This window comes from Mercenaria mercenaria, chromosome 16, assembly GCF_021730395.1.
Source record: "Mercenaria mercenaria strain notata chromosome 16, MADL_Memer_1, whole genome shotgun sequence".
NCBI lineage: Eukaryota > Metazoa > Mollusca > Bivalvia > Venerida > Veneridae > Mercenaria > Mercenaria mercenaria.
This window is the reverse complement of record NC_069376.1, coordinates 72,986,728-72,999,698: the sequence shown is the minus strand read 5'-3', so window position 1 is coordinate 72,999,698 and position 12,971 is coordinate 72,986,728. Positions and strand designations below refer to the sequence as shown.

Genomic DNA, 12,971 nt, shown 5'->3' with positions numbered 1-12,971 from the left:
ATAAACCGTCTCTAAATGGTAAAATGATATTTACTCTTTATATATGCAGAGCCTTCAATTCCGGAAAAATTATGCAACTATTTTCATTTTAATGTTATTTCGATGATAGCAATGACTGTCTTACCGTTTTTATTATTCACATTCAAGAGCGACGTCATTGTTCACAGCGTCGTTGCCTGACGACGCCATTATAATCATTCTTCTTCTGATCCACGTTAATGGTGAAACCGGATTTTAGGTCGTAATTAAACATTATTAAAATTTAATACCAAAAAAAATTCCCTTCAATCTTTTGTGCCGTATAAGTGTATCGCCAGTGTTTTATGATATCCTTATTTCAATTGAATGCTATTATTAGTTCTCTTTACTGATATCCATAAACGAATATTTGATATCTCAAAAAAAATAAATATCGTTAAATAGAACTGATATCATTCAAAGTATTTTTCAAATTTCATAAAATAAATTAAGGATAAATTAAGGATATGAAAAAAAACATTCGAATTTTAACATATCTATTAGATCTATTCTGTTATTTGATATTATTTATGAATATCAAAAAAATGCATTGAATTAGTATAATCGATGATATCATTTTATTAATTATTTATTATATAATATTTCAAGATATTACAAAATAAATATAATAATGTCATCAAATGAATGAAGGATATCACAAAATAGATTTATGATATCTCAAAGAAGTGAATAAATAGTAAAATGGCACCCTAAAGCATTTTACTGCAGTAGTTGATTTGAACATTGATATTGGCCTGCTATATTATGTGACGTTGAAATTTACGTGATTCATTTCTCTGTCTGTACATATCTACATTTCTTCTTCTTTATTTTTGTGTTTAACTTAATTCTTAATGTAGATTCGCGCGCGATGCTTAGAGGAAAGTATATTTTGGCTAATAAAAAATATGAAACGCAGCGCGGACTTAGTGACTTTATAAAAAGTACTGCAAATAATTCACAAAATTGCTGTTTAACTTAAAATATCAATTGCGTAATTATTACATGTAGGCGTGCATGTTTCATTTACATGTCTCATTTACAGGCAATAAAGAGAGTGGCAGCATATAGAAGATGTCTTCCAAGCTGAAAATTGCGCTGGTAATGAGCTCTACACGGGAAGGTCGGCTTAACGACCAGGTCACTAAATTTGTACACCACTCAATTGCAAAGAATCACAACGTGGAGATCATTGGTATGATTGTTGTATCATAAGAAAAAATGTAGCATGAAGTATTTTGTCAAGCAAAAGCTTTGTTCCTCCTTGATTATTATTATGCTTGATAAGGTCTAGGATTTTGCTCACGGTTGGATAAAGTCTAAACAAGCAAGAAACTTTGCAGAAAAACACTAAAATGTTATATTTGCAAAGTAGAACAAATTTTATGACGAAATGAGCTTTTTTTTATCTGCAAGCCCGCAGCAATTCAAAGAACTGGTTTCTTTTCTAGGCCTTAAGGTCAAGGTCAAGTAAATTGTGATGGACGGTATAAAATATGTGGAGTATATTTTTCATGATTTAAAATCAGTTTGGATAGTATATGTGACAAAATTTATATGAGCGGATTCGTAAAAAGTTTTTCTTTGCTATGGTGTGAACATTATGCCGAAAAAAGATCAGAAAAAGCGAAAAAATAGTAGCCAAGGAGAAACTCCAAAATCAACAAAAGGAATAAAGGACGCTAAAACCACGGGATATTTCAGTGATAAGAATTCAGTATTGATCAATAGTGGTTTGAACTCTTTTGTATCACCAGATATATCATTTAACGGCACATACACAGAGCCGGAGCAATTGACAATAATGAGCAACATGAGTGGTAACGGTTTTTCAAGCCCGCAGCCATATGTGTCAATGGTAAACACAGGCCAAAACCAGGGCACGCAAATGGGAAATTTCTCATCAATGAATATGTTACAGCATGGTGGGTCGCCGAATATGCTACCGAATATGCAGACAATGATTCATAATCAAGTCCCTCAACAATCAAAACATGTAACAAATGAAGAATTAATGGAATTCATGAAGTCCAATTTTGACGCTGTAAACTCTAGGTTGAATAAATTGGAACTTGTGGAAAGGAAAGTGTCGGAATTAGATTCGAAAATAAATAAACTTTGGTCTGAACTCGATGAGCGCGTCGTTAGAAACAGGGAAAAGATAGACATGTTAGAGGCAACTGTTGATGACCATGATTTCAACTTAGAAAAAAGGCAACAGGAATTGAGAAATTTACAGAAAGATAATAAGGAACTTAAGGACATGGTATCAAATATGCAAGCAAGATCAATGAGAAATAATTTGATAATTAGCGGGATAAAAGAGGACCAAGACGAGACCAATGAACAAACACTTATGAAAGTTGTTACGTGTCTGAAAGAAGATTACAAAATACCTGATGAAGATATCAAATCACTTAACATTGAGAGAGCCCATCGCATTGGTTATAGCACCAGAGGCAATCCCAAGAAAATAATTGTGGCATTTGAAAAATTCACCATGAAGCAGCTCGTGAAATCGTTTAAGAACAATGTTGATAGCGCAGCTACTGGTCTATTCATGCATGATCAGTATCCGGCGGATGTGGTGGCACAAAGAAAAAGGTTGGTCCCGATAATGAAGAAAGCTAGGCAAGATAAGAAAACCGCGTACATCAGATATGATAAATTAATCATCGACGGTAAAGTGTATACAGACGGTGAATACGGCAATGCCGAGTAGCACATTCCCGGGAGTGACATAAAAATCGCCGTATGGAATGTTAATGGCTTTACTTCGCAGAAAAAGCAAGATGATGACTTTTGTCGGTTAATTTCAAAGTACGATGTTATTTGTCTTTTAGAATCTTGGTGTAATAAAGATAGTGAAATAGAATTTGAGGGTTACGAAGCATATAACTTTTACAGAAAATTTCAAAATAGAAATGCGCGTAGATACAGCGGGGGCATAATTATATATATAAAAAGAAACATTTCACAAGGAATAACAATTATTGAAAATCGCTATGACACTATCTTGTGGTTAAAGTTAGATAGTGACTTTTTCAATACCGAAAATGATTTTTACGTATGTTTTGCGTATATTTGGGGCAGTGAGTCTCCAGCATATAATGTTGCAAACGTAAATCTTTTCGAAATTTTAGAAAATGATATTAGTATGTATCAGGAGAAAGGCGTAGTCTTGGTCGCGGGTGATATGAACAGTAGGGTTGGTTTAAAACCTGACTATGTATGTTTTGATAGACTGAATTCAGTTATAGACGGTAGCGATTACATTCCTGACATCCCACTGGAGCGTTCTTCTTTGGACACTAATCATAATGCCCACGGAATTCAACTGCTTGATCTATGTAAAGCAACTAATTTGACTATTTGTAACGGGCGTTTTATAAACACTCATTCATTCACATACTGCAGCTATAACAGTAACTCCGTTATAGATTACCTATTATGTAAACAGACCGATTATAGATTTATAAGATCTTTTGAAATATCAGATTTTAACATATTTTCTGATCATGCATTGTTGACTTTCAGTATACCAGTGTTTGATCGGCGCGCGCCTCAGGTGCAAGAATGTACTATAGAAACTATCAGGTGGAATCCTGAGAAAGTGTTAGAATATAGAAGGGGTTTAATTTCAAAATTGCCAGATTTCAATGGTTTATTTGTAAGTCATGCTATTCTTGATAATATGGCAGTGAATGATTTAGTTTCGAATTTTGTGCAAATAATTAATGATGTTGCCAAGCCAATTTTCCGAAAAGAACTGAATGTAGGAAATCGTATGCCACAATTTTCTGCAAGGAGCCCCTGGAAAAGTTCGGAATGGTTTGATGCGTCTTGCCATGAAGCTAAACGTTTATATATTGAAGCTTTGCGAATTTTCAATGTAAATAAAAGTGACGTAAACAGGATAAATTTATTTACAAAAAAGCGAGACTATAAGAAACTAATAAACAGTAAACGTAAAAAGTACAAAATTAGAAAAATGAAAGAGATAGAAAGTTTAAAATCAAAAAAGCCTTGTGACTTTTGGAAATATTTTTCAAAAAGAAAACAACGTAAAGGAGACGCTGTGTCTTTAAATGATTTTTACGATTATTTCAAGAACTTATCGGAAGAAATAAATATTACATATGACAATGAAAGTGAAGACTTTTGTCGAGAACAGTTGTTGTCTGATGATCCAATACTTGATGAACTAGATGTTGTTATCACTGTGGATGAGGTGCGACAAGCAATTAAATCGTTGAAGCGTAGAAAGGCTGGCTCTGCGGATGAACTTATAAATGAATACTTTTTAGAGGCTGGAGATATTCTAGCTTCACATCTTGTCGATCTATTTAACATTATATTTTCAAGCGGTCACTTTCCAGAATCATGGATGGAGGGAATAATAGTCCCAGTGTTTAAGAAAGGTGACGAATCTGATAAGAATAACTATAGAGGGATAACGTTAGTGAGCGTGATCGCAAAAGTGTTCACATCCATATTAAATACTAGAATGTCAAAATGGTGCTCTAAATATAACATAATATCTGATTCGCAATTTGGTTTTAAAAAGGGATATTCAACAACTGATGCTGTCTTTAGCCTGTTCGGTTTAATTCAAAATTTCTTAAGTAATGGCAAACGTTTGTACGCAACCTTTATAGATATGAAAAAGTGTTTTGACAGTGTCTACCGAAATGCATTATGGTTTAAAATGTACAAACTAGGAATTAGTGGGAAAATGTTACAAATAGTTAGATCTATGTATGAACATGTCCGTTGTCGAGTAAGACATTGTAATAAATACTCAGATTTTATGGAAACAATTGTAGGCTTAAAGCAGGGCGAGATTTGTTCACCGTTACTATGGTCTATGTTTATAGAAGACTTGGAACTATATATTGGGTCTAGACCCGGAAGTGGTTTAAATTTTGATGATGTTACTCTTATAATGTTTCTTTACGCAGATGATATGGTTCTTTTCTCAAATGATGTTGATGATTTACAACAAAGCCTTAATGACTTGTGTATATATTGTAACCGTTGGGGTTTACAAGTGAATACGGACAAAACAAAAGTGATGGTTTTCAGACGTCGTGGAAGACTTCGTAATAATGAAGTGTGGTCATATGATGGTAAAAGACTCGAAATAGTTGACAGTTTTAATTATTTAGGTGTGGTATTTGATTCTTATGGTAATTTTAACTCAAATATGCAGATGCTTGTTGGGAAATCGTTGAAAGCTATGAACACATTATTCTGTAATACTAGAGAATTTAATTTTACACCTAAGACGATGTGTAGTCTATTTGATTCTTTTGTAACATCTATTTTAAATTATTCCTCAGAAGTGTGGGGATATACTAAATGTAAAGACATCGAAAGAATACATTTAAAATTTTGCAAAAAGTTGTTGAATGTAAAAATCTCTACAAGTAATGTTGGAATTTATGGGGAACTAGGTCGCTTTCCATTGTATATAAATAGATTTGTCCGTATAGTTAAATATTGGTTTAAACTTATCAATACTGACAACATTGTTTTACAAAATGTGTATTTTATGTTAAAAAATGATCTGCTTAGTGGCAAGATAAACTGGTTATCTAATGTTAAAGATATGCTTACTACAAACGGTTTTGGTTATGTATGGGATAATCCATATAATGTTACCGTAAATGTATTTATTTCTGACTTTAAACAGCGTCTTGTTGATAGTTTTATACAGAACTGGAAACATGGTGTGAATGAAAATAGTGTTCTATTTGTGTATAAGTATGTTAAAGAAAATTTTGGTTATGAGGAATACTTAAGTGTTGTGCAAAATCGACTATATAGACAATTATTAACAAAGTTTAGGCTTTGTGCTCATAGACTTCGTATTGAGACAGGTAGATATGGTCGGTATAGAATTGACAGATCTGAAAGAACTTGTGAAGTATGTGGAAGTAATGACATAGAGGACGAATATCATTTTATAATTGTGTGTCCGAAATATAAAACAATCAGAAAGCGTTATATTGCTAAATATTATTTTCAGCACCATAGTATGCAAAAATTTATACATCTGATCTCATCAACTAACGCAAAAGTGCTAAATAAACTCGCATGTTATATACATTGTGCCTTGAAAATTAGAGACAATTTCTTAAATGATAGAACATGAAATAGTTATTAATGCCTTGAAGCTTTGTAATTTATGAACTGTTACTCTCGTTTTGAATGTTTATATTTTGAATGTGTAGATACTTATTTGTTGTATAGTTTGACCTTATATATTTGATATATTGTATGTTTAGACGAGGAGCTTTCAGCTCAAGTCTTGAATAAAATCTTCTTCTTCTTCTTCTTCTTAACTAGGGGTTAAGTATAGAATATTTTAAATAGCTTCTGATTAGGAAACATAGAATGTATTTGTCTAAGGGCCAGAATGAATTTAGCGACATTCCAGAAAACCAAAATATTTTCAGAACATAATGCTTGGTTAAGTTTGTCAAAAAAAAAAAAAAACATTCGTGCACTATGAGGAACGGTATAATCTTTGTTTATGACACACCTGAAGAGCAAAGGTCTTTCTGACAAAGGCAGATACTTTGTCCTTTATAAATCAGTTTCAGCAACAACATATTCTTAAAAAACTTCAGACAACAGAATGGTATTCTTACACAGAGATTAAATTATAGTAACATTTTTTCTCTACATTCCAGACCCAGCTACGATAGAGTTTCCAAAAACTCAACATTCTATGGATTTCCTGTTTAATCCGACGGGAAATATCCCAGAAAATATCAGGGCGCTAAATGAGAAAATGAAAGGTTTCGACGCATTTCTGATTGTCTGTGCTGAATACAACTATAGTTTACCACCACCTCTAGCAAATTTATTCGATAATATATCACCTGCAACACTTGTATGGAAACCATGTGGCTTTGTGAACTACTCTATAGGTATGTGATTTACTCTGTAGGTAAGAGAATTGCTCTAAATACTGAAGAGCCATGTACTATTAAGGAAGTCATCCAGCTTGGCAGTTCTACCCAGGTGCTCGTCCATGCCCTGAGGTCTTCCTCCACCATCAAAAGAAGTCGTGACCTGGATTGTGTCAATATGACTCGAAACCCAACAAAAACAAAACTAATTTCGAATTTCGATACATTTCACGAAGAGGAGACATGTATACATGTATAAAGAAACCACTGACCAATCAAAATTCATAGTTCTACCTAATCCCCCAGTCGATTCATAATGATACCGTCAATGGCATACCCTTAGCTAGATCATGCTTTTTTCGTGATCTTATTTTCCCAACAAGTATCATTAATTACAAACCTCGGTGTAAACATCTTATGCTTTTTTCACTAAGTTTAACGATCTGTATTTATGATATTCTAAGTTTGTAAATTGTATCTTTGTATATGATATATAATTATGCCTGTCCCCATCTAAACCCACATCCCGTTTGAAAAAAAAAGAGTCATGTTATTACATATATGTAATCTGACATTAATAAAGTAGTTGTTGGTGTTGTTGTTGATAACAAATGCCGTTGAATGTCAAAAATCATAAGTACTAATTCAGTTGATAGTTTAGAGAGTATATGTTCATCTATTCATCAATGAATTGTGTAACTAAAATAGTAGACGTGTTTTTTTTGCATATCTTTCAGATACCATGTGTGCTTTTATTTAAAACATGCATTGATATGTAATTATATAGAATGAAACAAAATGCTGTTTCATACATCTAACGTCGTGTCCCTTTAACGCCCACTTCACCGGTATACGTCTTTACGGTAATGATCTTTTATCTTGATCAGGTCAGTTCGGTGGATGTAGAGTCGGCGTGCAATTACGGGCGTTTACAGGGGCATTAGGGATGATATCAGTGCCAAAACAGATGAGCATACCTTTTGCGCACGAGAAAATCGCTCAAGACGGGACACCAGTAGACGAAAAGTTGACAAAGGAGCTGAATTTAGTTCTAGAGCACGTGTATTGGGCGGCAAACGCATTAAAAATGCACAAGACCACAGTCACGCCCCCTCCATGGGCAATTTGAAAATCACTTCATATATACCTTTCATTTCTTTTCTTACATATTTTGTACTGGTACTTATTCATTTATCCAGATAAATCAAAAATGATTATATTAAACCGTTTAACTGACATTCTGTTTTTGAGTATCATTCATTAAACTTATTTTGATCGGTATTTTATTAAATAACAAAGGTAAAATAAATGTTATAACCTTTATAGAATGCTAGATTTGTTGGTTCATCATTTCAGAAGTGCATTCAAAATGCTGCATTCTGTACAGTGATATTTTGTAAAAACAAACACAAAAAAAAACACACACAAACTCTGTTTATTTTGGTATTTCGAACTCGTGAAGACAACACGGCTTTATAATTAGGTTTTCTGGAACATTTTGATTAACTCTTGGCTGTACGTATGTCCGTCTGTCCGAATTTTCGTCGTGCATATTTCATAACGTATTTGCCCTACAGTCATTAAACTGCATAGGATTGTTAAGGTCCGATTCACATGATGAAGTATTTATCCATAGGGACTTAAAAGGTTTTTTTCCTGAATAGTTTCAATGTGGGTTACAAGTCTTTATATACTCATTACGAAGCGCTTAGGATTTTATGTAACATTAGTGGCGCCACCAGAGCTGCAAGCATATATATATTTTGTTATTTTCGGGCTCTTATGTATTTCTGTCATAGCCTCTGTCATGTAAATACTATTATGTACTCCGTCAGCATCCATTATATTCTTGCAGTTGTGAACATTAAGAGCTGACTGTTTGTTGCCATACTACCACTACTGTTTAAAGGACTGATGATATTATAGTTTATTATATACCTATATTAATTCTGTCAAAAATACAGCTTGTATTTTACAAGAAAATATGAACAGGCAGAAAAAAATCCGTAATGTACCTTTTGTATTGTATGTGCTGGACTACTTTTATTTAATATGCATGACCTGGCAAAGTTCTACAAATAGTGTACAAAAAACTTCACTCATTTCTATTTTAACATCGACAAACATTAAAGATTTAGTTCGATATCAAAACAACAAACAAAAAGGTGGAGGTATATAATAAAATGGTCATTAGAACAGTAGCTAGATATTGGATTATGTATTCGGCTATTGTCGATTTTGCAAGGGCGCTTGTGCGCCTCGTGTGATCCGATCTAGCAAAATCCACTCGAGCCGAATACAGCATCCCAAATCAAACTACTATTACAATAACCCTATTATACTGTTGTGAGTGCTGCACTAGTTGATGACATCTCAGTTACAACATGACTTGTAGTCTGAGAATCGTATCCTTCATTTTTGTACCCCACGACAACAAAGTTGTAAGGGTGGGTATACTGGTTTCAGGTTGTCCGTCTGTCTGTCTGTCTGTCCGAGCTCACATTTGCATACTTAGGTGGCTATAGGAACAATAGGTAACTGTACTTTTTCTTTGATGTCATTCATTCCGTAAGGCTTTTATGTGGCTATTTTTCTCTTACGTGGCTAAAAGAACAATAGAGAGAACAAAAGAGTAGCCACATAAGTATCCATATGTAGGAACGTCCGTCCGTCCGTCCGTCTGTCCATAGACAGAATCTTGTGCGCGCCAACTCCTCATCCTTTTGACACAATTTAATGAAACTTCACAGAAGTGATCAGTAACAACAATAGTTGTGCATGGAGCATATTAGGTTCTTTCAGAAAAAAATTCTGCAGAGTTACGGGACTTTGATTTTTGTTACTATACTATATACATAGACACAATCTTGTGCACAACATCTCTCCTCATCCCCTTGACACAATTTAATGAAACTTCACAGAAGTGATCAGTAACAACAGTAGTTGTGCATAATGCATGTTAGGTTCTTTCAGAAAAAAAAATTGCAGACTTACGGGACTTTGATTTTTGTTAACATACTATGTACACACAGTCTCCATATTCAGTCTTGTGCGTGCCTAATCTTCCGAACCCTTGCACACAATTGAATGAAACTTCACACAAGTAATCAGTACTAACCCTAGTTGTGCAAGGTGCATGTTACGTTCTTTTAGATAAATATTCTGCAGAGTTATAGGACTTTGTTTTTTGTTAACATACTATGTACATACAGTCTTCATATGCAATCTTGTGCGCGCCTAATCTTCCGAACCCTTGCACACAAGTTAATGAAACTTCACACAAGTGATCAGTACCAACCCTAGTTGTGCATTGTGCATGTTACGTTCTTTTAGGTAAATATTCTGCAGAGTTATGGGACTTTGTTTTTTGTTACTATACTGTATATATACAGTCTATATACATACAGTCCTCATAATTATGCAGTCTTGTGTGCGTCAGATTGCAATATACTGTATCAGTGCGTGCGGGGGGTACATTCATCACCTTTAGTGATAGCTCTAATTTAATACAAGTTAATTGGAAATAATGTTATATTGGTCCATTTTGAAATAGTTTTTGTATTTGAAGTCTAATATTGGTTGGATAGAAAGAAAAAAAACTGCGGATTCCCATGAGATGCCTCGAAACAATCAGAATAAGAACGTTTAACGGAAATGACATTGAAAAACAACAAATTGTCACAGAACAATAAATATTACAGACATACTCAGAAAATAGAAACTGACACATCATGACCCTCAAAACGAGACAGAATATACGAAGCACCGCATTGGAACGGTCATCAGCAAAAGCCTTTTAGGGGACTAAAATCAGATTTTACCTATGACAACCCACACTCTGGCACACAGGAGTATTCTAAACACAAAGTTCAGTCAAATATAAATAAGCCGATTCCTTCCAAGTTCACCCTTACTAGCATCAACTTGTTGCTTTTTGTACGCCAATTTTGAAATATAACACTGTTATCGGGCTTTACGTAAAAAAGTATCGAAGTTATGACTTTGAAACTTTACACAATGACTAAGTACCACTTGAGAAAGATCGCTATTGATTTTAGGTTCAGAGACTCTCCAAGGATACCCCAATCACACCCACATTGTTTTTACTTTCAGTTCACTTTTTATATTGCACCTTAGTATCCTCCATCCACATAACTGCTGCCGCACCCCTCTTCGCCCCTGTATTTTTAGTTCACCTGTCACGTAGTGACAGGATGAGCTTTTGTGATCGTCCGTCGTCCGTCCACAATTTCTTGTGAACACGATAGAGACCACATTTTGCATTCAATTTTAATAAAACTTATACATAACTGGTATTGGCGTATATCTCGATTCTTTTTGAAAACTGGCTAGATCGCGTCATGGGTTCCAGAGTTATGGCCCCTTAAAGGGTCAAACTTTGCTATTTTTGGCTTGTGAACACGATAGAGACCACATTTTGCAATCAACTTTTATCAAACTTGCACACAACTTGTATTGGCATAATATCTCGGTTCTTTTCGAAAACTGGCCAGATCCCATAATGAGTTCGAGAGTTATGGCCTCTTAAAGGGCCAAAATTTGCTATTTTTGGTTTATGAACATGATAGAGACCACATTTTGCAATCAACTTTTATCAAACTTGCACATAACTTGTATTGGCATATTATCTCTGTTCCTTTCGAAAACTGTTTCGATCCTGTTATGGGTTCCAGAGTTATGGCCCCTTAAAGGGCCAAACTTTGCTATTGTTGGCTTGTGAACACGATAGAGACCACATTTCGCAATCAACTTTAATGAAACTTTTACACAACTTGTACTGGCATAATATCTCGGATCTTTCCGAAAACTGGCCAGATCCCATCATGGGTTCCAGAGTTATGGTCCCTTTAAGGGCCAAAATTTGCTATTTTTGGCTTGTGAACACAATAGAGACCACATTTTGCAATCAACTTTTATCAAACTTGCACACAACTTGTATTGGCATAATATCTCGGTTCCTTTCGAAAACTGTCCCGATCCCGTCGTGGGTTCCAGAGTTATGGCCCCTTAAACTTTCTACTCTTGTGTTTTTAAGGTACAGCTTTTAAATTTGGATGACATGTACAGTTTTGCATGCCGATCTTAAAACTGACTTTCAGTGACCATGAATGTGACCTACTGACTTACTTTCTTGTTTTTTAAGATACAGCCTTGAAATGTGGATGACATGTACAGTTTTGCACACCAATCTTAAAATTGACTTTCAGTGACCATAAATGTTACCTACTGACCTACTTTCTTGTTTTTTAAGATACAACCTTGAAAACTGAGTGACATGTACAGTTTTGCATGCCGTTCTTTAAACTGACTTTCAGTGACCATCAGTGTGACCTACTGACCTACTTTCTTGTTTTTAAGCTACAGCAAAATGATTTGGACCACCTGTAGTATTTTTTTACAGATCTCAAAAGTAATCTTGTATAATCTTTACCATGACCCACTCTCCTATTTTTTTTTAAAGCTTAAGCTAAGAAATTTGTTCAAGCAAGCAACTCGACTCAGGTGAGCGATATAGGGTGGCCCTCTTGTTATATGTATGTGCCCCCCCCCCCCCCCCCTACACACACACACACACATTACCCCCGTACCAAAATTTTACCTCGTCTCAGTTTCAGCTACTTGATACTGTATCTTGGTATTCGCGTCCGTCCCACCACTGTACATTTTACTGCCCTTTCCAAGTCTGTTTATAAACGGGCGTACTATGTCCCGTCAGGCGGAACTTTTGATGTAAACTATAGAAAAATGACGGACCTTGATTTGACTATCGGCAATAGATATTAGACCATTAGTTTCACTACCATTGCTAATACTATCGAGAGTTATTGGGGACACTATAATCACAACCGTTGCGCCTCAGGCTCATTTAAGTATTAGATCTATAAATATTATAGAACAATCATTTTAATGTAAAAGGTTGTATTAGTCTCAGTGTAATTACTCATTTACAAAAGATTTTGTTTGACCTTTACTGTTGTTATCTTTTAAGCTGTATTACTCAACATTTGCGAT

The 12,971-nt window shown here is 34.6% G+C and overlaps 1 protein-coding gene across 2 annotated transcripts in view; it reads left to right on the top strand.

The window, feature by feature from the left end:
- The window catches only part of LOC123540699 (uncharacterized), a 49,527-nt gene extending 41,322 nt beyond the window's left edge, over positions 1–8,205 (top strand). The window contains exons 2-4 of one of the 2 annotated variants that reach the window (XM_053527443.1): positions 1,064–1,213; positions 6,717–6,956; positions 7,826–8,205. In XM_053527443.1, coding sequence (XP_053383418.1) covers positions 1,093–1,213; positions 6,717–6,956; positions 7,826–8,067 — 603 coding nt within the window. In that variant the 5' untranslated portion in view covers positions 1,064–1,092 and the 3' untranslated portion in view covers positions 8,068–8,205. The remainder of the gene's footprint in view (positions 1–1,063; positions 1,214–6,716; positions 6,957–7,825) is intronic. The other variant, XM_053527442.1, reaches the window with a different exon arrangement.
- Positions 8,206–12,971: the final 4,766 nt, after the last annotated feature.